The following is a 26,950-nucleotide window of genomic DNA, read 5'->3' on the forward strand; positions in this document are numbered from 1 at the left end:
CTAAACAGACTGAACAACTAATCCTGATCAATATTTACATCTCACCAAGTGCCAGGGAGAAAAAAATGAAGTTTAACCATCTAATCCAGGTTCTGTGTAACATACAAAGTAACTACAAAAGCCCAGCCTGCCTAGTAACTGGTGACTACAACACAAACCTCTTTCAAGAACTTCCGAAAGAGTATGATGCACCGTGGCCAGACACTCTGGAACAAATAAAACCCACTGGCAATAAATTTAGCAAACTAGGCGAATACATGGTGCTACAACTTAGTGCTCTGGGATACACAATCTTAAACGGTCGCTTCCCCAAGGATAATCCTCCAAACTGGACAAGATCAAACGGTCATACTCATTCCTTTTTAGACTATACCATCTGTAACAAGGAAATCCTCCCTCTCATCGAGAATTATACCATAGCTGCTCGAGGAGACAGTGACCATCGTCCCCAAGTGACCACCCTGTCATTCCACTTAGTACATCACGCCACGACAAGTTTGACTTCAGAAGGAAACTACACTGATAACCTCCAAAGGCTGAAGTGGTCTGACCCGATTATACCAGCAATAATGAGTCAATGTAGAGTCCAGCGAGATTCAACGAGTATTGCTGCACTCCCGCCTATTTCCTCATGGGAATTCTTCTCCCGGGAACTGCTTAAAAAATTCCCACGTACTACACGGAAAATCAAAAAAGGAAATCAGGCAATAATAACAGCCGAAATCAGGAAATTAAAAATAGTACGTAACAGTGCTCTAAGACAACTACGCAGGTTCCCTGGGGAAGATTATAATCATAATCTTAACAAATATAAGCAAGCTCAAAAAGCACTTCGACGTGCAGTATTTACTGAGAAAGAACCGCTCTGAGCAGTTCTGGCTAAAATTGTTACACGCAAATAAAAATCATAACCCAAAATTCTTCTGGTCACTTGTTAATACTAAAATACACAAACAAGGAGGACAAAGCAGTGCTAATATCTCTGAAGCTGAATGGGTTTCCTATCTCACAACTCACTTTGAGGAACCAGAAAAAGATATCCCACCGGCCAGACCACCAGCCACGGCTCCTCAACCCAATTCACGCCAACTACCTGGCACAACGGATGCAAGGATATTAGGAAACCATGTCGAATTAAATACAAGGACCCCATCGACAACCAATACGGAATCTCTGCTTCAGTTTATAGATCTGTCACAAAGTGCTCCAACAACTCTGGGAATTATTAGAGAAAAAACTGTTCGAATCATAACCGAGTGTCGTTCAGACGGAGCTCCAGGACCAAACGGACTCCCCCAGTCTCTGTTTAAACAGGATACAGAATTTTGGGGAAACCAATTGGCACCTCTCTTCTCCTATTGCCAGACCAAATCGGTAATACCGGAATCGTGGCAAGGTGCCATTATCCAGCCAATTTACAAAGGCGGCAAGAGATCAGACCCAAAAAACTATAGGATGATCACTCTGTTGGACGTGGAATCAAAATATTACGCTAAGCTGCTCCTTCAAGATCTGGCATCCTGGGCTGCAAAAAAACACCTTATACCTTTTAACCAGACAGGATTTGTGCAAAAATCAGGCACTATAACGAACTTGCTTGCAATTTCTGTCCTGCTGGACAAAGTGGTGGCCTCAGGAACGTCAATGCATGGCTGTTTCGTCGACTTTAAGGCTGCATTCGACCGCGTACCCCGAAGCCGATTATGGCTTAAACTGCGGTCATGGGGGATTCCACCAGTGTTATTACAAGCCATAATCATGTTACACACCAACACATGGGTTCGTATAAAACTTGGGGATGGAACCTATATCTCAAGGAAAATACAAACCTCCCGCGGAGTGAAACAAGGGTGTGTGTTGGCGCCCCTTCTTTTCAATCTTTTCATCTCTGACTTGTCAGAATCACTTGACGAAGTTAATTCTCACCCCCCAAAACTTGCCGGGACAAGAGTTAGTAATCTACTATACGCAGACGATCTGGTCCTGCTAAGTCACACCAGGGTTGGCTTGCAGAGACTACTCGATCGGTTGTCTCTATATACCAACGAAAATGATCTCGAATTGAACTTAACAAAGACAAAGGCAATCACCTTTGGGCAAAGGAAATATCAAGGTGGAGGTTGGCGATATAACGGTAATAACGTCGACAGAGCCCCTTCTTACAAGTATCTGGGGGTTCACTTGGACAGAAGGGGAATATTCTCCAAACACAGAGAAGAGGTAGAAGCCAAAGCCCTGACAATCCAGGTGGCTTTTAAGACTCTAGCAAGGGAACTATCTGGTCCCAGTCTGACCCCACTTATAACTGTCATGAAGGCAAAAATTATCAATTTCCTCACCTATCGCCAGGAGATTATGCAAGGGAAAGACAACAGCCACGTAAATAAAATAACAACAAGAATATTTAAACAGGCGCTGGGTCTACCAAAATCTTCATCTCCCGCCCAAATACGTCTCGAGTTTGGTCTTCAAGACCATCAAGCAGTAGGGCGTGGAGCATATATCAGGTTGTGCAATAAATTGCGTACCTCCAGAGAAGGAACCCTGGAGGCTCTTTTGTGGGTGGAAATCTCAGCCGGCTATCCTGGCAGTTCATTCCGGCGCTACCTGCAAGATTCTTTAAAACTCTTGGATATAGAAGAAATTTGGTCCTCTAATCCATCTCAGCAGGCTCTTAAAATTTACATCAAAAGAAACGTCCGCCTTTGGTCTTTTCATTCGGATAGAGCCCAACTGGTGCATCGTAAGCACGCCTGGTCAATCATATCAGGATTCAAGCCAGGGATTATGGCACACTACCTGTCATGTACCTACTCAGCGCTGTGGAAAAAAAGATTTCTGGCCCTCAGAATGGGCGAATGGCCATTCCTGTACCATTTGCCAGGATGGCGCCGCACAAATTCCAACGTAACATGCAGGGGGTGCGGGAGCAGCCCAGAAACAATCGAGCATGTGTCATGTCTATGTCCTGCAGTCCTCGACGATCGAAAGTTCTTGTTAAAGAGCGAATGGAACAAACTTGGAATTCGTACGTGCCGGCAAGCCATCCTTGCATCAATGAACCCGGACAATCCACAGCTCAACATCCGGTTCACTAAGTTTATCACAGGAACAGCAAGAAAATTTATACACAGCGAGAGCCAGTATGCCATTAACGGTTAACTATCAAAGGACAGATTAAACCCCTTACTGCTTTACCGGATTTGTACATCTGTCAGCATCCCCCAATTGCAGCAGAACATGGCCTGTTGCGTACGGACCATCTTGTTTTCCTGTGTAATCTTGGAACCCTCAAATATTGTACGCAGGGACCCTACAATATAAATGGACTCGCACCACTAGGGTCTTTACCACAAAATCTGACTTAATTACAGTGTTATTGATTATCGCCTTTTAAAAATCAATGTCCGTTTGCGGCCCTAATAGACGAAAAAATCTGAACGGAGGATTATGGCCCTTTTTTAAATCACTTTCTCTTTTTAAAAAAAGGGGGTTGCACCGTTTAGATGAGTTAAATACTTTTTATCACTATAAAAAACAGGCCTCTAGGAGTTTTTAAATTATTTTATGACGTATATTTACTTATTGTGATGGTATAAATGTAAATATTTTAATATCTATTCTTGATACACGTTCTCACTATGGTAGCATATTCATCATTGTAATGATTTTTATTAATCAAACAATAAAGTATTCTTCTAGGATGGAGTTGGGTCCAAAAATCATCTTTGTTTTTTATTTTCAAAGATGTGCTTCATATTCGCTACTTTTCAGCTTTTTGGGAAATTATCTGTTCTTAATATCCTATGAAAAAATAAACCCTTGCCTACCAATGTAATTTTGTTTTTGTAAAACATTTTTGATATTTAACATTAATACTATACAGCAAGAAAAATTGATAAGGTATCCTCCCAGATAGCAGATTCAAATAAAAGAAAACATGTGTAGCACACAACATTATCTGAAAAGCCGCAAGGTCTCTCTGGCATCGATCCTCCTCATCACCTCCCTAAACCACCAGTGCACTCCCATCCCATCCTGAAGGTGTGCATCTCATTGTCGAGAGACCAGGGTCGTGTGGTATAGTGCTCAAGCAAAAACCTTCAGACCTGAGCCCAGTGCTTGAAAATCATACCATCCTTATGTGGACAACTGCTAGCTATGTATATAGTTTTATTGCTGGTTCATATACCTCTCCAGGCCCCTCCTTAATCCAAATTTGATTTAATTATAACTGCTGGTTGGCTTTCTGGCTTTGGGCTCTCATAGGTTTAATGGATGCGATCGATTTTTCTTTTGTAGTAACAATAGAACATAAAGATACAATCTCCTATTCAACAGTATCACATACTTGAGGGGCTTCTATGTAATCATTTAAGTATATCTGCTCCAACTATTTTACTCTGACTTCCTCAGCAACCATACACTGTGGGCACTGTTGGTTTACTACCCATACCTTGCTACGCTTGTTGCCAAAAGTTTCCAGAGTCTTTGGATGAAAGCGTGCTATTCATGCTATCACAACAATTATTATATTGTAACCCCATTTGTTTTACTTATCATTTTACATTCTGATTTTAAATACTTATGGAGAGTTACTGCATATCTCTCACTTGAGTTCCTGATTTTTCTTCTTTATTTTCTAATTTGGGTGTTTAAACACCTACATTCTCTATCAGACTAGCTCCACCCTTTGCTTTGGTTGGAACTTGATATTTTTTTTTTATAGTGGCTAGTGGACTTTAAATTTACTTCTAAACATTTCACCACCTGCCTAATTGCACGTCCATACCAACTTATGAAATTAACCAGTACTTCCAACCTGTAAATCTTTTTCTGTTTTTGGTTGAAAATTTCACAGAATTAATGGATGTTTTTTATTAATTCGGGTCTAAAGTATTTTAAAATTCACTGTTAAGTTGAAAAAGCATGCAAAACAATCAATGAAATATGTTCTGCTGGAAAATCAGAAAGAACTTGACCATTTACACACCTCCTAAAACAAAAATGTCGAATATCTGTCTACGGCAGAGGTGGAGTAGTTTGAGAAAATTGCGGGGTTTATAATGCAAGCTGATAAATCCTTATTGTAAATGTCAGTTTTTCACAGGTTTTATATGATGCTTAAAGTATTGCAAAAAGTGATGGATACATGGAAAAACCTCTGGATAGATCATCAAAAAAGGAGGCCCTGATGGTTTTGACACAATTGTGAGTTGGATGGGCCTATATTAACAATTATCACGATTAAGAAATAAACATTGGAAGCAATTCTTTGTAAATTAACAAGAGTTGCCAAGATCCAATTGCAGTTGGAATTTAACAATCCGAGATTACTGGCCACCCTGTTGGGTTTTTAGGGTCATCATTTCCCCTCAAACTCGACCTGAACTATTAGAAGGAAATGTATGCTCTGGTAAGAAGCCCTCTGTTAAGAGAATTTCTTCGCACAAACAAGAAATAAATGATGGCCCAGTTGGACAGAATCTTATTTAAGAACTCTAAATCTATTAATTTTCTAAAGACATGGATGTTTGAAGAAAACACTAGTAGATTGTGCAAAGATCTGAACTCCCAGTGCATTTCACAGTTTACAGGTCAATCGCATTATAGTTTGGGTGAGTAGATTATTCAAGTTACTAGACATGCAGGTCTGGTAAAAGTTTTATGATTTTTTTGAGGCCTGTTATTCTAATGTGTTAAATCATGTACACTGATATTTTGTTGCTTGGAGCCTCACAGGTTACCATTGTAAGCAAGCGTATCCTCTCGACAAACTCTGGGGTAGAAGATTTGCACTCTGAGAATCCTTGTTGGACCCTTTAATAAGGGTAGTACATTGTTTTGCCAACTGTAATTTTATAATTTTTTTTTATCTTTATACTAAATATCTTGCCTAGTCACCATAACCAACTTGAGTTTACTATATTGAGAATAAGCGTTCCAAAAAGTCAATCATTGGGTAAAGGCTATAGACCTCAAAGGCTATGGAATTCACTGGTTTATTCAGACATTTCATCCCACATGTCAAAAATCTATTCTTTATTTATGAAAAGTGACAAAATAAACCAGATGCATTTATTATAAAAGGCATCCATTAATGCAAATAGACCTTAAAAAGTGCATAGGTATTCTTTGTGCCAAAACCAGGAGATGGGTATTTTCTTACATGGAATCTCACAGATAACAGTAGACAAAAGTTTGATGTTGGTTACTACTTTTGACAAACCATGGAGGTTTAGGATTTGCACTGTGATAATCCTTCTTAGACCCTTTTAGGGGTGCTTCACAGTCTGGCGATTCTACAAAAAAAAAAACATGTTTACATGCACACATATATGTGCATAGAGGGCTTTGGGTCAGCCCTTTTCTACCTCTGGTCTGCGTACAGCATGGAGCTATGGTGCAGCCCATTTCAACCGCTGGCACTATTGCCCTGAGAGTGACAGTATTTGCCTGGTTATAAGTGTGCTTTAATGTCAGGGCTGGTGGGCCAGTCCTTAAATATATCCTTTAGCTTTCCATTTTCTCCTTTTATTGGCCCCTATAAATTTGGTTCCTTCTACTTTTTTGTTTTCTTTTTTTAGATCATCCTGCCGCTACCCACACCGTACTATTAGGATGCTCGCTTGCACTCATTTTATCTACAGTACTGCGTATCATGTACAGTAGGGGTCCTCTGTAAAATTAGCTACTTATGTGCAATGAAAATCTCCCAAACTTTTAATATTAATAGGGTTGTAATGGTGGACACATCAGTCAAGACCTATTTCTCGGAAACCCATGTAAGATTATCATCAGTGATCACCTTAGTGCATCAGTGCTAGCAGTAATGTAAAAATGACGTTGTCAAATTGCAGTGCCACTACATGAGTAATACATGGCTACAATGCCCCTGTCACAAAGTTAATAATACGTTTCCACAACGCTGCACTATTCATCACTTAAAAATTAGCTTTACATTTAGAATTACATAATGTGTATTGTAAAGTGCACATTGACCATGAAGGGAGTCTTGGTGCTGAAGTAACATGTTTGTTGTTATCTAACTGAATGGCTGTAAATGGTTGAATTGGAAATTCAACTTCAAATGCTATTGAAAATTCAACCATTTGTCCCCAAACATCGGCTTACGAGTACCGAAAATACACCTATTTTCGCATATATTACATATACTTGTTCAACCAAGAAACGGCTTCTAGCTTATTAGGCTATGCTGCACACACAAGTTATTAACCGGTAGCTTGAGAGATACCATTTGCAAGCCATTTGTGGGAGAAGCCTCGTACAGCCTCTGCTTCTCAATTTGGGTGGCCTTCTTGGAATGGAGGTGTTCATTCTATATCCTTCTTTTCCTGTTCTAGGATGCACTTTGTACAGTGCCGTTGATGAATAGCCCTCCGATGCTATTTTCAATATTTTTTTATTATTTTTGAAGCGGGTGCCTGCCATTTTAGCTAGTGACATATTTTCTTCTATACTTTTATTCTTTTAATGTATCTTGCATATGTATGTTGAATGCAATAATATGTCGGGTGGTGAATGGATGCATCAGTGCAAAGATGAGGGACTGGGCATGTATGATAACGTGTTGAGTGCCTAAACTCGCAAGTGACTGAAGAGGCACGTTCACTTATAAGTCAGGCCAGTTTGCATTTCAGATGGTTGTTGAAATGACTGCAGCATACCTGTCGCATCACAGTTCTTCAGTGGCCACACCTAAGTTCAGATACTTCGTTAGTTTATAAAGTAAGGAATGAGTGTTGCAATCAGGACATCTATGCAATGTCCTGATCACATCTGGTCCTACTCATTCCCATCAGTGCTAACCAACCTACCGCAATTCCTTGGCAAGTCCACTTTGTGCACCTCACCTTGAGAACGAATTGGTGTGTGACATGGGGTAGAACTATAACTCGCCCAGAGTAGAAGAGTTGTGACTACGAACTTAAGATCTTAAACCAACAACCACTATTGACTCTCTAGAAAGTTAGCGAAGCTTAAAAGTAACGTTTTGGATGTGTAAGTGTTTTGTGAAAGTAACGCCTTCAAATGTATGTCTACAATAATTTCAGTTTCGAAGATTAAAATGCCAAGCATCAGCAGCTTGAAAAGTGTTATGTTTTTTCACCATTGTAGAAAGCACAGTTATACCAGGCAGGAGGATAACACAAGTTCTTGACTATAGACTCTTGGAAAACGGCCTGATGAACAGAAAATCGTGCTAAGACACACCTCAGTTTGAAGTCCTTTTAGTTAAAAGTTTGCGAGGTGTATTAATTTTTTATTCTCTTAGGACTCTAACCCAATAAGCAGTTTTAAAGGATTATACTTAATACCTCAGGGAGTTAAGGTTTCCCACAGTACACCATGATCCACTGTATTAAATGTGTTTCATAGATTAATAAGGTTGTGTAAACGGCTTTCTTTAAACTGCGACCTAATATTCACCTCGGAGCTAGAATATAATTTGTTGTATTAAAATTTGTTCTGGAACCTTATTGGTGTTTTGGGATTTAATTTTCCCAATCCCGCAAATGTTTCTATATAAACTTTACAAAGAATTTCCCTTATGAAACCATAAGGGATATAGGATGATAATTACTGCCTTATTTCTTAAACCTTTTTCTCAGATTGAAATAATGAAACTTCCTTTCTAAGAGGAGGAGATTGTCACTGTTGAGATGTGCCTCAATATTGAAAATATTTTTGTTTGATACCACAGTAGGGTTTGGCATATGGTTACTGAAATCTCGCCAGGGCTATACTGTAGACCTTAAACTTTAGAGTCTTGTATCATGAAATGTGCAATACCTGGTATGCATTCCAGTGCACTGTAGTAGCTTCAGAGTTCATTTATACTTTCTAAATTAGTGGAAATTTTGGCTTTATATTCCATATTGTATGTGTTAGTAGTATTATATGCTTGAGGTTTGAGCCCAGTACGTTTCCACTTCGCTTCAAACTAGATTTACGATTAGTTCAAATCATTTAACATTATGTAGAATAATACACTGCCAGTGGAGTTTCTACACTCACCCAGCCAGCTAACCTCAGTTTAATAGGAAGCATGGTATAGGTGCAGGTAAGTTAATACAAAATCACTATTTCTATTTATTTCTATTTCTATTTATTGGATTTATAGAGCGCATGGCTGCCCAAGGGCTTCCCAGCGCTAAAAAGGGCTCTGACAGTGAACAAGCTGAGTCAATGCCTAATTATTGTGAGAAAAGCTAGGTTTTCAAATTCTTCCTGAAAGCTAGTTCGTTTGGGGCAGCACGAATTTCCAGAGGGAGGGCATTCCAAAACTTGGGTACCAGATGGGTGAAATATCTACCTCCCCATCTGGCTCTTTTAACTCTGGTAGTTTTGAGGAGCTGTTGCTGGCTGGATCTGAGATGTCTAGAAGGAATGTACCTGGATATCAGATTCCTCAGTTTTTCTGGCCCAGAATTGTTGTTGGCTTTACGAGCGATGCACAGAGTTTTAAACCTAACTCTAGCTTCAATGGGTAGCCAGTGGAGCTGTTTAATTGCTTCCCTAGCAGAGATGCGGTTGGGGATCTTTAACAAGAGTCTAGCGGCCGCATTCTGTACCACTTGTAGCCTCCTAATGAGATTTAGGTGAACCCAAACAGAGGGAGTTTCCATAGTCCAAACGTGGGATGAGGAGGGATTGTACCACCGTTTTTCTCAGCTGCTCAGGGATTACAATAATGATTTACCTTACCATTTTGAGCAGGGAAAAACATATCCCTGAAAGTTTCCTGGATTGACAGTCCAGTGTTAGGGAGTCCTCCAGCCAAATACCAAGGTTTTTTTTATTGCGGATTTGGCGACAGGAGGATCTCCCATACATTTGGGCCAATGTATCAGAGGTGACTGGATACCTGGATCTGAGAGCAAAAATAAGCTCCGATTTATTCCCCCTGCGCCCCCCCCCCCCCCCCCCGTTCAGCTTTAGACAGCTGTTGGACATCCAACTCGCCACTCTCTCCAGACAGATCGGTAGTTGATTGTTACTAGATTCAGAGCCATTAGGAAAGGACACCACTAATTGGGTGTCATCGGCGTATGACCCCACCGATATTCCAATTTACTGTACCAGCTCAGCCAACTGACGGACATATACATTGAACAAAGTCGGACTGAGGGACGAGCCCTGCGGGACGCCACATGTGGTAGGGAGGTGCTCTAAAGCGCAGTCCCCTTCCATCACCTGGAAAGATCTATTATCCAGGAAGGAGGCAAGCCACTCCAAGGCTTTTCCCTGAATTCCCACTTCCCCCAATCTCACTTTTAAAACGGCATGATCCACAGAGTCAAAAGCGGCACTCAGATCTAGCAAGAGGAAGGCGGCAGACCGACCTTCATCAAGTGTGGATTTTAGCTCTTCAGGCACGGTCAGTAAGGCTGAATCAGTACTGTATGTGGCTCGGAAGCCCATCTGGGTAGGGTGGAAGATATCATTGGACTCAAGGAAGTTAGACAATGAATGGTTAACATGCTACTCCAGGAGTTTACCCAGGTATGGTAAAAGGGAAATTGGACGTAGATTATTCAAAATTGCTGGATTGAGATTGGCTTTCTGTTGGAGTGGCTTGATGATAGCATGTTTCCAGGCTTTTGGAACGAACGCCGAATCTAGGGAGAGATTGAGAAGTTCAGTCACTGAGGGTGAAAGAATATCCAGTGCGTCCAGTAGCACCCGAGGGGCATTGGGCCCAATGGAGAACCCGATTTAATTGTCCTAATCAGCTGTCGGACCTTCTATTCCTCTAATCTGGGAAAACAGGTCAGGGAAGATGTCAGGGGCGATTTAGCCGTTATAACAGTGATAGATTCCCTGTTTTGGGGAATTGATCGTATAGTTTAGTCACCTTATTAGAAAAATAGGCTGCGATGTCATTACATCGTTTAATAGAGGTGGTGGGGGCATTTATGTTTTCGTGTGGGTTAGACAAGGTTTTTACTACTTTAAACAGTTCCTTAGAGTTTACTGCCCGGGCTATTTTTTTCTCCATAGTATTTGGATTGGGCTAACTTCATTTCATTGTGGTATGATCTGATTAGCAGCTTGTCATATTTGAGGGAGGGGTCATCATTTCTCCTCCAACCTCTCTCAAATGTTTTGCATTGTTTTTTTAGTGCGAGAAGCTGCTCATTATACCATGGGGTGATTCTAGAGGAACGTTTGCTGTTAAAGGTTCTTTTCGGTGCACAGGTATTGGCAGATTGAGTAATCCAGTGTTCCCACTGCTGGTATTTTTCGTCTAAGTTACCCGAGAGGATAGGGGAATTTTCCTTGAGGGTGGTTTGCCATGTTTTAAGAGTCCACTTTAGACCAACTCCTCTTAGTGAGACTTTGAACTAAAGATGTGTGCCCTTGCAGTGGCCTAGGTATGGTAAAGGTAATTAAACAATGATCTGACCAAGGTACTGGCAAGGGTTTAGAGACTAAGTTGAGGATAATTAGAGAAAATAAGGTCCAGAGTATGGCCCTTCTCATGGGTAGGTAGAGTTACAAATTGGGTAAATTGCAGTGCTTCCATGTCGCCTTGAAGCGGTCTAATATGATTGGAATCGTGCATATCTACATGAAGATTAAAATCACCGAGAATTGTCAATAGAGTCTTTTCTATAATAAGGCTGGATATTTGATCAGGTAGCGCCTTTAAGAATCTGTTACTAGCACCTGTGGGCCTGTAAATCAATACCCCTGAAAATGTATGTGTGGGGGAAAGGGTTAAATGAAATTGAGCTCTTTCACAATCAGGAAGTGCAAAGTCGGATAGGGTGCATTAGTATACTTCTTTGAGTGATCGCAATGCGACCCCAGCTCTATTAATACGGTCCTGCCTTTGTAGTTGATAGCCCAGGAAAAGGGCAAGATGGATATCCGGACCTGAACTGGTGTTAAGCCAGGTTTCACTCACAAACAATATATCTAGAGGCTCTTCCTGTAGCATGATTCTGATTTCAGACAGATGTTTTACCATAGAACGAGCATTTATCAATCCCATCTTCCAGTTACTTTCTTTATCAGTATTGACTCGCGCTTGGCTTGTCAGCCCAGTGTTGGTGGTTGTCATATAACCGCAGGTGGGGCAGGAAACCATAGGGGAAGGCGAGTTATGAGTTCCTATCTGGAGCGCACAGGAATGGTGTGGTTGAGGCCTAATTTCTAGTAGCTGCTTCCTAGAATATATATAGGTACCTATGTTATGTGGACCAGATTTTCTGGCCCCTGGTCCCGTTTGGGCGCGGACGGGTGCAGACGGGCTTGCCTTTGGCACGCCTTCAGCGCCCCAGCGGCGCGTCCGCTGCGCTTCCAGCCCTGAGTGTTCATTTAAATGCGAGGTGGAGTCGGCAACTAGACCGCCGATCTCCAATCCTCAATCAAAACTATGGTGGCCAGGTCCCACTCTAACTCTATGGTTCCTGTAAGGGAGGGGGAGGATCCCTGCTGTTAACGAGGCTAGTGGTAGTGCAAAACTAGTTCAAATTCAATTTGAGGGTAGAGGTAGTGCAATACGAGTTTTTAGTTCAATTCAGACAATTCAACAATGTAAACAATTTAAAAATCGCTATGTTAAAAAGAATGCCCCCACAAAGAAGCAATGACAGGTTAAAAAGGTTCACACGTTTAAAAATAGGTTTCAAAAGAAAAACAAAGTGTGCGCAAAGCAGAGCTTTCACTGCAGGCTGTGACATGGTTTTGCATAGCCGACCATGGGTGCGGAATTCCTATAGCCTGGCGCTCAGGACACATTTTTTGGGGTCAAGGGTTACAAGTTTTCATGTTTATTTTGTCCGTGGGACAAGTAGGCCCAACCCCCTGCAGCACAAACCCTTTGACTGCCAGCTCACAGTACCACATTATAGATCAGGGAAGGGAATTGTCTGCAGTCAATTAATATTTGTGTCCATATCTTAATGCTGTTCGAACTTTTATATATGGTTCATTAATACAAAGCCTTTATTATTAAGGTGAACCCTGTAAGGAAATGAAAGGCCAGAAGGCACTATCAACAGTGGTTCCAGTATAAAAATGTGGACACGTTTGCAAAGTTTAACAATATGAGGCTTCATATAATGACTCCAGGATGCTCTCAGATTAGATGCAAATATATGCAAAAGCTTGAAAGCAAGATTAATGATTTTTGCTTTAAAAATAAAATGCTAATTAAAAAATGCAACTAGGAAAAAAACGTTTAGCTTAGCTACTGTGAAATTGTAGGTGCCATTTCTTTTACGCATCATTTAGTAAAATGTGTTGATGTATGCTAGTATTTCCCAAAAATATTCATAATGGAAAATTAGTGCAACCAGTTTCAACAAAATTATAGAAAATATGAAAATAAACGTGCATTGGCAAAGCCAGTAGGTGTGACATTGGTGGTCAGCCTTTTGGTTTTGTCAATGCGTGTCTTGTTTTCGCTTGGCTTTTGTGAGACTTTATTTTTGTGGGAGCTGCCAGGCCGCTACCATTATAACAAACATTGGCAAAAGCAAAAATATTTTTGGTTTCAAACCACAAATTGCCACAGTAGTTCCTGGCACTGAACAAAACTACTTTGGGTGCCGATATGCTCCCTGTGAAAGAACAGCATGCTGTTGCCACAGTGAAGCCCGGTTTCCAGTACGGAGAGAGAATTTTAATAAAACCAAAAGGTCTTGGTTAATGCCAGACCTAAATAGAGGCCGAATTCTTAATGAAAGTCAAAGGTGCGCCCATGGTATGGCCTTGCATTGGTGCATATTTATGGCTTTTGTGAATTCCGAAGAATTTACTGAAGTAGGTCAAGAAATCATACTCCTAGAAAATATTTGTGAACTGCATTTCCGCATGAACAAATATGCATATGTATATTTCCTCAAATCTGTTGAGTGGATATAATTTCACTTTCCCACCAATTACTTTGTCTCCCCAACTCATGGAAGAAGCTTTACTTCTGCCCTGTTGAGAGTAGGTTTCAACCTTTCTCTGTATTGGGAAATATTAGAGAAGAGCTGGTGAGAACCCATAAAACATACAAGATAGGTTTGAACAGACTCAAAGGCATTCCAACTATGAGGAACTATTGCTTACCACTACCTCCAGCCCCAGTATGTAGATCTGCGAAAAGCTGGTAAAATAAGGGAATTGCTAGTAATCTGGCCCTACTGTGGTATGAGTTCTGACATAATCTGAGAAGCTATTATCAGAGCTCTTGTATAATGGGATTGCTGCCATAATTTGTCAATGCACTACATGGCACCAAATGGACAAGTGGATTTTGTTACAGGACAAGTAGTTTTATGAAGCAAACTGTCCCATGGAAAGTAGATATTTTATCAAATTCAACACCCCTGGCCGACTCATATTTCCTCCCTGCAAAGTCCTTCCACTGAATCTTCGAGCGTCTGACTGTAAAAAGCCTGAAGTGGATGGAAATACGAACAAGAGATTCACAGTTGAAATTACTCCAGCTATGACGTCTCTAGTTGGTTTCATCATATAACTAGACCCACTTGTCATTTGTCAATAGGTTTTTACCTTGGCATTCCTCAAACAGTACACAAGACAAGAAATGCAGTCCGTGTTTTCTATGTAAGCATTCCATAGCATGTATTAATCATCACTGTTTCCTCACTTATTATTCAGTCTCTTCTGTCTCGGGAGATGTATTCTATCCTCATAAATTTCCTGGTTGAAATCTTTGAACAGTTCTTAAAACTGATTCCAAATATTCATTTGTGTCACTCTTTACACAGTGTTTGAATTATTATTTTCTCTATAGTTTTTATAGTTCTTGTTGGACATACAACTTGCAGATCCTTATCCGAGTCTCACTCTGTTATTGCTGACAGTGCCTTTATTTTATTCAAAGCTCCAGTTGTAGTCAAAGTACTTCTGTTAAGATAAACTAATTGCTTTCATTCCAAAACATAATGTCTTTGCAATGAATCTTGCACTTTGGTTTACTTAATTTCTTTGCATATTGGGCAATCTTGATGTGACCTTTCACCCTAGAGAAATTGTTCTTTTCCTTCAATCTTTACGTATGACGTCAAGATTCAGGCCAAAAACAGGAGTGCAGTCAAAGCAGGGCCCCATCCAGTAGGCTTGTCAAAGCCAAGCGCATTGTGATAGTGGGACGTGTCACAAATACCTGACGTGCCCAGCCTAGCCATTAAATCTCGCAGGACTCCAACACATCCCGAATTTTGGAAGACTTGGGCAGAAACAATCCCTCAAGGACCAGATGAGTCCTTTTCAATGTCACTGGTGACCTTTGTTTAGAGTGCGTTGGCCAACATAGCGTGCAGGTCCTGACAGAAGGTTCAACAGTCGGTTCTATTTGAGATTTCCACGTTCTTATTTGAAGCCTAAAAGTAACCGGCAGGCCTAAATTATCCTACAGGCCTAAAATTGGACCTTCACCTACTGTTTCTGAAAATGCAAATATGAACCGTATGTCCAGCAAGTGAGGAAAATGTTCTACAAAACAGTGGTCTTTCTGGCCATTGTTTAACTTCACATGGTTTTTAAAGCGTTTTTGTTCTGGACATGTCTGGCTCCCAAACCTTTTAATTCATTCTAGTGGTCTTCCTAGATCAGAGGTGATCTTCCTTAGCATTTCCATGAGAAGTAGAGATAATGGAGGTTCCATCAAACTATCAACAGCCACCTTTCACAAGTATGAATAGTACCAATATATCTCCGAGTCATTTAAGAATACTGATTCTTCACTTCTTGAAGTTAGTCTTGAAATCCAGGGTTTGTTGGAGGGAGGAACAGCTCTAGCATTGCTTTTCCAATGAGCAGCATTAAGCCTTCTTGCAGTAGGAGTTCTTCCTCAGCCTAGATCCAAGCTGGTTCTGAAGTGCCAGTTGGCACGCATAATTTCTTAATGTTCCGTAAGATGACATTTTAATTAGGTTCTAACCTGTTCCCAAAATGGTCCCTCTTTTACCTTTACTGACGTAGTTCTTGTTGGAGTGTGAAGTTAATTCTAGAATCCCTGTTAAGTGATACTCTGTCAGGTTGAGGACAACCCTGTGGATGAGGAGTTACCATTTTCCCTCCATCCCTACCTAGTCACTTCCAAGTGCTTTTCGGCACCTTCTGCTTGCACTGTCCCTGAATGCCTGACCGAGTGAATACAGTCTATATAGGACCACATATTTCAAAGAACTGGGTGAGGGAGGGCTGTGTGCTTACATTCAATGCAGCAAGCTTGTTCTGTTCAGTGCCTCGGTTTCTTTTTGTGTTCCCTATTAATACTCTCCCATGACTTTTCTTGGGGTGCTGAGCTGGCTTTTTGCATATGTACCAAAACCAGTAACACAAATTTGTTTGCAGATTTGATCTTTTCAATCTAAATCTCTCATATAATTTATGCTCACACCAACCTGCTGTACAGTTAGTCAAAGTAGGAGTGAATTTACGGTCAAGAAATATCACACAGGAACCTCTTGGACTAAGAACAAATTCTCCTAAAAGGGATGGAGTAATCCATAAGGTATCCTTGCCTAATAGTTTGCAGGTTACAGACCATAAAAAGACCTTCAGAGTCCCTGCTCCAATCTTTTAGTTCTTTCGGTGATTGATAGTGAGCACATCTTACGGAACCTCAAAAATAATAAATGCACATCACTGTTCATGCTAGTCTCTTGTTGGATCTGTACAGAACGAGGGGGTACCTCACTATCCCAGATGCCAGTTGGAATAATGCATGGATTTTGTTCAGTGACTTTGAGAAAGGAGCGTGCTGAAAAGTCCCTTTTGAAATGTCCTTTTCTTTGACAACAGAAGAAGTATGTTCCCTTTCTCTGCAGGGAATCATTATACTACTCCTGATGCAAGGAACACAGCCTCTGAAGTAATCTTAATATCACATGAATAAGTTGGACCTGTGGGCAGCCTATCTTGCTCTAATTCTTTTCTTCCCTCATTGATATGCCTTATTTGTGAAGCTTTTTTCATAGATTGAAATAGCAACACTCCCTTTCCAAGAGGAAGAGATTCATTGTTAAGATGTGCTTTAATATGGAAGATATTCTTGCCCAATGCCACAATAAGGATCAAGTCAATACTGATTCACATAGACTAGAGATTCTTAACCTTTTGACTTCTGTGGACCACCTCTTAATCATTACAGGAGTCCGGGGACTCCCACTAAATCATTATTGGAATATGGGGACCCCGACCAAAGCAATTTTGATTATTTGAACCACAAGTCTATACATAACAATTCAGAGTCCAGCATTCATCAAAGAAATACACAAATGATGAAATATTTAATTTACAAACAAATATAAAAATCAATTTTAATTGGGTGGTTTGAGCTTCTCTAAATCCAATTGAGACTATCCATTGTCCATACAATATTCAGTTTTAAGCACTTTTACTGCTCCTCTGACTCAGTTTCAAGATATAAACTTAATTTTTAGCTTCCAATTTCAGATTCATTCACGTTTAGAGAAGGTTTAGCATTTTCAGTTTTACATTTTGCTACATGATCTACATACACTTTATTGATCTGTTAATATTTAATTTTCAAAGCAGTTGTGGACCCCTCTAGTAGGCTTTTAAGACCCTCAGTGGACCCTGATCACAGGTTAAGAACCACCGATTATAGACCATACACTGACTATTGCATAAATCCGAAAGCTTGAATGGATGAGGTTCAGGAACCACGTAAATGCTCTTTGTCAATGTTAGGCAGTTTAACTGAATGAATTGGTTGATTGCCTTTCAATCTTCAGCGTGTCCTGAGTCACAAGTACTGGGTAGATGGTTCTTAGTAGCAAAGTGGTTGCATACACACCCTTGCTTTGAGAAATATTCTATTGTTGAGTAAAGTTACCAGCAGACCTTTTTGCTGCTGTAGAAACCTCTACATGGCAAGACCTGGCATCTGGAAACCAAGAGGCAATATTGACAAGTAATGCCCTTCTAATAAGTCTTCAAAGAATCTTGTTTCACTTTTTCACTGATGCTATATTGTAAGCTTCAAAATTCACTTTTTTCTTGCTGGTAGTACACTGTACTTTGAGATAAGCTGGGACCCTTGAAGTGTTGCACATTTTAACCTTCTACGAAATATTTTGTAATGTTGATTTGGTTACATCTGTAAAACCCAACTTTGCTTTAAAATAACTGGCTAATTAAAAATACATTCTCTTTGTAAAGCAATTAATATGTATGCCACCGTTGTCAAGTGACCCAACCCGCTCTCCTCCTTTCCCCGTATACAATGTGAAGGACTACAATGAAACTGGCTTGTTCTTTTCAAGCTGTATTTGCCAGATCTCATTTCTGTGCTACATTGTCAATAAATCTCATTCAGAGGCAGACATATACTCAAGCTACCAATTCAAATGAGATACTTTTAACAGTGAACAAATGTGTATTTTATTTTCAACGCGGACTGCCTTTCTAGAAGCATTACACCAAAGATTTTTTTTCAGGTCTATCAAATGTTTCCCATTGACTTCTAAAGGCCCAAAAGTCTGATATCTAAATGTTTCCCGTTTAAATACTTAAATGATTTAGCATTTTTGTATTTCATTACATGCCTTAAGTAAAAACATTTTGTTGTGTGATTTATAAAATTAATATCCATGTTGGTGTTTTATAATACATGCATTAATATATTTGCATATTTTCAAACTGTTTTCTGTAATTTCAGGCCATTCCAAGACTGTAATTAATGTGGAGAAAGGGAAATCGGCATGGAACAATATTCAAGATGGCGCTTTGGAAACCTTCCCTGATACCTGTTTTTTATTTCTTATGAAATGTATCCTGTACAGTGATTTTCTTCATCTTAAAAGGATTATTTTCCATTTTTGGAAATTTAAGGGGAAAGATTTTTACCCAAAGGTACTTTATTTATTTGGAAAGTTGCACACATCATGGGTGACATGGCTAATAATTCTGTTGCATATAGTGGTGTAAAGAATTCTGTAAGTGAAATTAATCATGGAGCGGATTTTGGGATTACGCTTAAAGAACTGCGTGAACTTATGGAACTACGATCCACAGACGCATTAAATAAAATTCAGGAATGCTATGGTGATGTATATGGAATTTGCACAAGATTGAAAACATCACCACATGAAGGTAAGGAAGTTTTTCTGTTTGGCTTGGGTAAGTAGGATGGGTGACTATATTTAAACAAGTTAAGCATTTTCTCTATGCTGCCATCTCAGAACCTGTTTGTTTATACTAGGATTCGAGCTCCTGCAAGGCAGGTGAATGTATGAAGCTCTAAAACAATTACAGTGGGAGTCTGTGTAGATAGTTAATTTGTATTTACTTTTATTCTTTTCCTTAAAATGAAATTATTTTGCTCTGCAACATGAGCTAGAATGGGGTGAATAAATGTAACCTATTGTTTTTTTTCCCCACTAAAACCTAGAGTCTAACAGTCCATTCCTAGGCTAAATAAACTCAATACCCACTATCTGTTTTAAGTGGATATTTTGTGGAATCTAAGCAGCCATTTAATGTTTTTTGTACCTGCAATTGTAATTGGAAGATAGCCATTGTACGACTGAGCAAGAGTGTTTCTCATCTAGGCGAAATGCTGGTATTATTACAGTCACTTAATCACTTGATCTGAATCCTTTCTTCATAGGGAGGGTAATATTCCACATGTTTATATCCTCCTTGCCTCCAACCATTTTTACCAGAAATGTGGCACATGATTTTGAATGCAAATTTCTGCTTCACCAATTTATGTTGCTAAGTTTAGAATGCCTAGTAATCCATAAGAACATGCACAGACCATTGCAAGTGGCGGCAGCAGCTTCTTTGTAAGAGTCCGTAGATCTGTTTACCCTGCCTTTAATCTGAGACAGCTCACTCACCCTCCCATTTCTCCAAGTTAAATATTATTTTCCTGGAAGTATGACTCCTGCATCCGTTTACTATGCGTCAAAGTGCTTCAATACTTGAGTCATGGCAATTCTATAGAAAGTAAAATGTTCTGAGTTGTCTTACTATTTAGATGGGGTGGGCCAAGATTCACAAAGTATCGCTACACCAGTGATATTTTATATTGATGGCACAAATGACCATTTTTGTGTTCAGGTTGAATGGTTCATTATAATTTCAAGTCATTAGTGTTTCTAAATGGATGTTTCAACTTCTTGTGGGCAACAAAACATAAATTCTAACCCCAATATTATACAATGAACTGAATGTAGGGTAGCACAATATCCCCTGTTTAATATGGGCACAGTGACACACAGAAGTTATTACCAATATTTACCGTTTTTGATCTAAGGAAGCCAGTTTCAAAATCATATTGACACAATATCACTCCTGTCCTTCACGCCATGGTTTTTGTTTTAGTTGTCTCTGGTGCTTAATAGACTTCATTTTTGTTTTTCGCTTGATTAATGGAAGTATTCACTTAGGATATGACAGAGAACCAAACGCATGTAGGTTGGAAATCAAGGAGTATAAGAAATGTCTAGGTGCATTTCACAAAAATCTGGTGAAGGAAATTGTAGATAGTCCAATAGTAGGAAGCTGTAGCAGTTTCTTTAGGTGTTGCCTCTTTTGAACAACAGGAATTGTTAGATTGTCTTTAGTATATTTTAGTACATATTTTATAAATTTTTTCCCTAATCAAAGGTAAACATTTTGCCTTCACTTAACAGTTTACTCCATGACAGACCGAACTACTAATTGTCGTTAAATGCTGTCCTTATTACATTGTACCTTGCATGCCTCTCTCCAGTGTCTTGTGGTGGATTCCCCAGTCTTTTCCTTTATTGTGGACATACTTTTTACTTTTCGAGTTGGGTTCACTAAAGTTTGTCTCAATAATTTGCTGTCTTTTTTTTTTTAGCTGAAGCATTACTGGTGGTTAACATTTTTAATAGCTTTTGAATGTCACATTAATGTTTTCAATAAACGCTGTACTGTTGAATTGTCCTGTTCCAGTTCATCCAAGTGTACCAAGTTTATTTGTGCTGTCTTCCTACAAACTGCTTTGGGTGTCCTTGGAGGAAACATTGTACCTCCTACCTTTTCAACCACTTTAGGCTGTTTCATTGGTTGCCTTTGTCATCTGTTGTCGGTGTTCTGCTTTTGATTGGCTGCTTTCCTCACTATCTACTCGGATTGTAAGTTCGCACTCTTCCCAGAAGCATTTTATTTCTTAGCATGTTTTGGAGCTGCCTGGCTTCATTCACTTCCTGAGGGTAATCCGCTGGATCAGGTGCTGTCTGTGTGCTCCTTTCACATATTTTATGAATTGATATGTTCTCACTTTTATTTTATTTTTGACTTGCTTTGCCTGACACTGCAGATGCTAAGGGCGCCTTGCGCATGTCCGCGCCTAGCTCCAGAACCCCGTCCTGCACTCTCCTGATAATCCTCAACTAACTGGGTTATTCGCTTTGTACTCCTGGGGCAAGTTTGGCACCGGTATCACTTTTCAGCCACTTGAAATTTGCAGCACTGTTATATGCAGAGTATGTGGGTTCTCTGTTTCCCTTTGCTGACTTCACACTCTGCAGAGGTTCTGCAGGATATAAACATCTGATCCCAAAGCTAAATGCTTTCTTATGAACACATGTTCTCTGGTTAAATACCTGCTAGATGTATTTGATTTAGTTGAGTCATATGATACTGATGCTGTTTTTCTCATGGAGAAATGTTTGGAAAATACCTTTACCCCTGACATTGCACAGCCGTTCCTCAAGTACTAGTTAGACAAACATGGGAGTGGCCTGGCTGTCGTTTACAATTCTTCCTACGTTTACAATTCTTCCTCCTCCTGTATGCTGGTTGTAGCACCTGCTTCCTCTCCTGCAGAAACTATGATCTTAAAGCTTTATCTTGGCTCCACTAGACTATTTACCAGTTCGCTTTGACATTGGCCCCAGATAATAAACATTCTTGTAGTCCAGCCCTCCCCAATTTCCTTGGTCCATTCTTACTTAATTTTCCCAACTTTTTATTAAGTGGCCCCAATTTTCATAAAGAAAATCTGGCGAACCCAGATTTGCTTGCCTTAATAGTCACTTAAACCATGGGGTCATTCAGTTGGTCTCTGCCACCTGCGCCTATGGCCAGCCACTTGCTGGATCCACTCTTTTCCAATATTATTGAGTTCAAAACTCTTCAACCTATCCCTCTGGAATGACGGACCACTATGCTGCCCCTTAGGGCATCATACCTCTCTCCATGATACGCAACAAACCAAGACTAATACAGTATATCCAACATTAAGTGCGATTAGATTTTACATTCTCTCGTGAGCCAAGCAATCCATCTTAATCAATATATAGTCTTGGCCGCCCAGCAATTGTGCATCTGGGTCTCTAATTCAATCGAATCTCCTCCACCATTCCAATCAAAACTGCCTTTTTGTCATACATTTCCTCCCGCTCCGTGGTATATTGAAGAGTTACTTAAGACCAACCACAATTGTAAATGTTTGGAACAGGTCTGGAGACACTAGTATAAAACAAATATGTATATCATAACATCAATTAATAGCATCTCATCTAATGTGTAAACTGCGATTTTGTCATAGTTTTGCAAGGTTTGCTTTCCCACCCACGGGTGGACTCAGTTCAGTACTCCAACGTTGAATGTGAAAGACAGATTATTGTAGCCCTGCCGAAAACTACTCAATGCATTACTAAAATAGTTATTGCTTTTGAGTTACTAGCAATCCCTATATAGGGATCGAGGGCACCATGGTAACAATAACCTATTTTGTTCATAATATCACACATGCTGCACTAAGAATACTGAACACTTTTTACTTAAAAGTATTTCTTTTTACCCGAATAACCGGTTTCTCAGTACCTTAAAAAAAAAAAAAAAGCTAGGATATTATGAAAACTGCAAGAGAGCACATTATAAACAACAAGAATAAAAATGAACATTTTTTAAAATGGTTAACTGTCATCTAGAACCTAACACCCTAACAGCTACATCTATGTGATACACTAGGAGCATAGAAGGCAGAGCAACTTGCAGTCTAGAGTTTCTTAGGGACTGCATACCTTGTTGACAGCAAAGACATGCTGCGGTAGCGGTCTTCCCCCTGGGTTTTAGAATTATTTGTGTTAATAGGAAAGAAGATAAGTGGAGTGGTGGGGTAGCCATCATTCTGAAAGGAGCTTGGGACATTGTCTCCTCTGATTTGAGCAGTAAAGGCCCAATTGAGGGCATGCATTTTTGCATTAAGATTTCCCCCACCCTCTGTCACTGGCTTACTAATATACAGAACTCCTGACTGCCCGAATCAATATCTCTTGGAACTAAGCGATCTTATTGCACAGAAATCACTTCAATATGCGAACTTTATGGCCTTAGGGGATTTCAATCTACGTGTGGACGACCCCGCTGTCCCCAGGTGTCACAGCTTGTGCAAGTCCTAAAGGTAGCAAACCTTATTTAACATGTATCTGTCTCTACACATAAAGCAGGCCTTAGACCTTATCTTCTCAAAATATTGACTCTATTAAAGCTGAAGACCCTCATTGTCTGACATGGACAGATCATCATCTAGTTCCTTTTTCCTTTAACCTAGGGAATATACAGCCCTCTCGTAAGAAACTTTCAGCATTAAGCAGGAATTGGAAAATAATATTTGCAGAATATGTGCAGACAATATAGGTCCACTGCTCCTTAATGGTGGCCCATTATGCACGGGTGATCCAAAGGAAGATGCAATTGGGTTTAATGGCCAGATCACGGCCTCCTCGATGCTGTGGCGCCTCTAAAATCTTCCAAATCTCAAAGAGATTCACTGTCCGCCCCATGGTTCTTGGTAGACTTAAGAACCTAAAAAAGTGGGTGCAAGAGATTGGAAAAACAATCGAGGAAAGACTATGCTCCAGAGGCGAAGCCAGCCTATAGAGTGGCCTTAAAAAAGCTGCGTAAAATGATGGGAGCAGCTAGAAGAGAGTATTTTGTTAAGCAGATTGAGGGTGCCAAGAATTCAGGCTAGGAAATTTTTAGGATCGTCAGATCCTTCACTAATCCAACAGCTGTTGAAGGAAAACTTCCTCCCTCCTTAGCCTTGTGTACAAATCTATCCAATTTCTTTGAGGAAAAGATACAGAAAGTCTATTCCTCTTTTACGACGGGAGACCCATCATTTGTACCACAGGCACTGCCATCCAGCAAGCCTATGGGCACTTTTATGGAGTTCGCCCAAATAACACTGCAGGAATCGGCTGAAATCTTAAGATGCAAATTGGGCTCTCCGCAGATCCTTGTCCACCCAAGATCTTCAAACTACTAGCTGACTGGATCAATCCAAGTATTGAATCACATCTTGAATGTGTCTTTGTCCTCTGGCATCATCCCTGATGTCTGGAAACAGGCATTTTTGCTGCCTCTCCTGAAAAAAGCTAATGCCGATCCGGCGGTGCTCGGCAACTACTGGCCAATCTCTCTGCTACTGGCACCGGCTAAAATGCTAGAAAAATTGGCACAATGTCTACTCGCCAACTTTGTCGACACACAACATCTTGCATGACACGCAATCAGGCTTCCGGAAAGGATATAGTACCGAAACCGCACGGTTCAGCACTAAGTCCCCTACTATTTAACATTTACCTGGTACATCTATTCAATCTCATAGACACCTGGGATGTGAAGGCTGTTTCGTACGCAGATGACACTCAGCTGGTGTTCTCTTTTATCGATCACTCAAAGGATTAATTTACTAAATTAATGGGGTGCCTGAAGGTCATTGCCAGATGGATGAATACCAACACATTGAAATTAAATGCAGACAAGACCCAGGTCCTGTTCTTTAGTCAGCCTTCCCCCTCCCTACAGGACTCTGGTGGCCTGGTGAGCTGAGTACCCCGCCCAGTCCGTCAAAGACGGCGAGGAATCTGGGCATCAAGTGGGACTCATACACGCCATGTCTCGTCGATCTGTTTTGGAAAATTGAAAATTTGAAAAATTCCTACACCTTTTTCCGGAGGACAGCCGCAGGACAGTAGTTCATGCCACGGTGACATCCCAGCTGTACTATGCGAAGTCTGTACATGGGTCTACCCAGATACTTGATGCACAGACTGCAGATAATTAAGAATGTGGCTGCTAGACTCATTCGGAGAGTGCCCTTCCACCACCATATCACCCCTCATATCCGGTTTCTGCACTGGCTTCCAGTAGCAAAACGTATTGAATTTAATTTCCTGACATTAGCTTTTCGGGCCATGCATAACATAGGGCCTAGCTACCTTAGAAATAGGCTTCACCCTTACCAATCTTCTTGAACACTGAGATCTAATTCCCAGTTTCTATTCTGTGTTCCCCATTTCGCAAAAGCCAGAAAAGGAGGAAGGCCCTTCAGTCAGCACCGCCATGCTATGGAATGCACTGCCCTTACATCTACGCATGTCGGACTCTGAACCCGAGTTCCGTAAGAACTTGAAAACATGGCACTTCATCAAGGTTAGTTGCAAGGCCCAGTTTGTTCACCTGACTTCTCTACACAGCGCCTGGACACCTCTGTCTGAGGAAGCGGTTTGCGCTCTACAAAAACAAAATAAGATGGTGACTTCCAATAAGATGGCATCAGGGCCTACATAATATGGAGTTAGATCTTAGGGGCTTTACGTTTCATCCATGCTACTAAAATTAATTGTCTAGCACAGAGGATCTATAAATATTCGAATTCTACAGACTTTTCCATGGTCAAAAATCATCTTGCCACCCTTGCCTTCTCTAACTGTATTCCTCCCGCCAAAGATTTGTCAAAATTGGGCCTCCTTTTTCCAGAAAAACATCTTTAAAATGTATGCTTCTTTTTCTTCTCAGCCTCCCCCCCCCCCCTCCCCCATATATTATCTTCTTTCTTTAAACAGCATGTCAAATCCCAAGTCTTCTAAGTTGGAAGGTTTTACAGAACTTTAATTCCAAGGGACACTTGCACTGATGGAGCACATCAGATCGGGGTCCCCCTTAGAGCCCTGTATGGCTCTTATTCTCCCTTGATGAAGATGGCTTTGGTCCTGTCTCAAGGGATCTTTGTAACCTTTCTCTGAGATCATGTTCTGTTCCATCTGCTTGGAAACATGCATAGGTCAGCCCCTTGTTGAAAAAAAATATTTAGCTGTTCAAAACAATCTCTCTTCTATCTCTCCTGGTTAAACTGAAGGGCTCGAACAAGAAACTATCCACTTCCTAAAGTCTAATGACTATTTGAACGTGCCTAGCCTGGTTTCTGTGCTTGTTATAGCACAGATGCGACCCTCTTAGCATTGATCAAAGACCTTAAGATGCTTCTACAGAGCAGTAATTCTATGACACTGGTCCCTTTTGACCAGTCTGCCTCTTTTGACCGTCTGCCACCCTCATTCCTGGCCTTTTTAATATGGACAGTTGTAAAAAAAAAAAAAAGAATCCCTGTTGTGGTTTGGCTGTTTGTTTCCATACCATTTGGCACCCTGCAAGTCATCTGTGGGGTACCTGAGAGCTCATTGTTCAGCCCCCATGCTGTTCATCTCTTATGTCAAACTTCAAATTACCATTATTGGTTGCTCAGTATAGGCATCCTGTTCTAGGCGGATGATAACCAAATTTACTTTTCTATCTCAGAAGATCACATGATAACTGCATCCTCACCCATGTAAGTCGCCAACTAGATGTCCTTGAATTTTCTAAAAACGACACCAGAACAATACCAAAATCCTCTTTTTTTTTCTTTTTTTTTTTCTGCAAGGCGTCGAAAGACTGCCTCCCCCAGCTGGTGCCCACAAGAACTCAGCCTTACTACATATGTGTAGAATCTTCAACGAACCTCAGGTTTGTGGAATACTACCAACTTCATTTTGCTAAGCAAAGAGGACAGGTGACGCCCACCTCTTTTGATATGCTCAACATGCCGAGGGAAATACTTCCTCTCCCCAATCTTTCAAGGAAGATTGTTGTCCATGTGCTCATTACTCAAACTTGACTATGG

At 40.5% G+C, this 26,950-nt stretch overlaps 1 protein-coding gene across 8 annotated transcripts in view; it reads left to right on the plus strand.

The window, feature by feature from the left end:
• The window catches only part of ATP2B1 (ATPase plasma membrane Ca2+ transporting 1), a 475,107-nt gene that overhangs the window by 135,915 nt on the left and 312,242 nt on the right, over positions 1-26,950 (plus strand). For all 8 annotated transcript variants that reach the window (XM_085653032.1, XM_085653026.1, XM_085653033.1 and 5 more), the window contains one exon: positions 18,680-19,113. In XM_085653032.1, the coding sequence (XP_085509158.1) occupies positions 18,906-19,113 (208 nt within the window). In that variant the 5' untranslated portion in view covers positions 18,680-18,905. The remainder of the gene's footprint in view (positions 1-18,679; positions 19,114-26,950) is intronic.

This window comes from Triturus cristatus, chromosome 4_1 (genome assembly GCF_964204655.1).
Source record: "Triturus cristatus chromosome 4_1, aTriCri1.1, whole genome shotgun sequence".
NCBI lineage: Eukaryota > Metazoa > Chordata > Amphibia > Caudata > Salamandridae > Triturus > Triturus cristatus.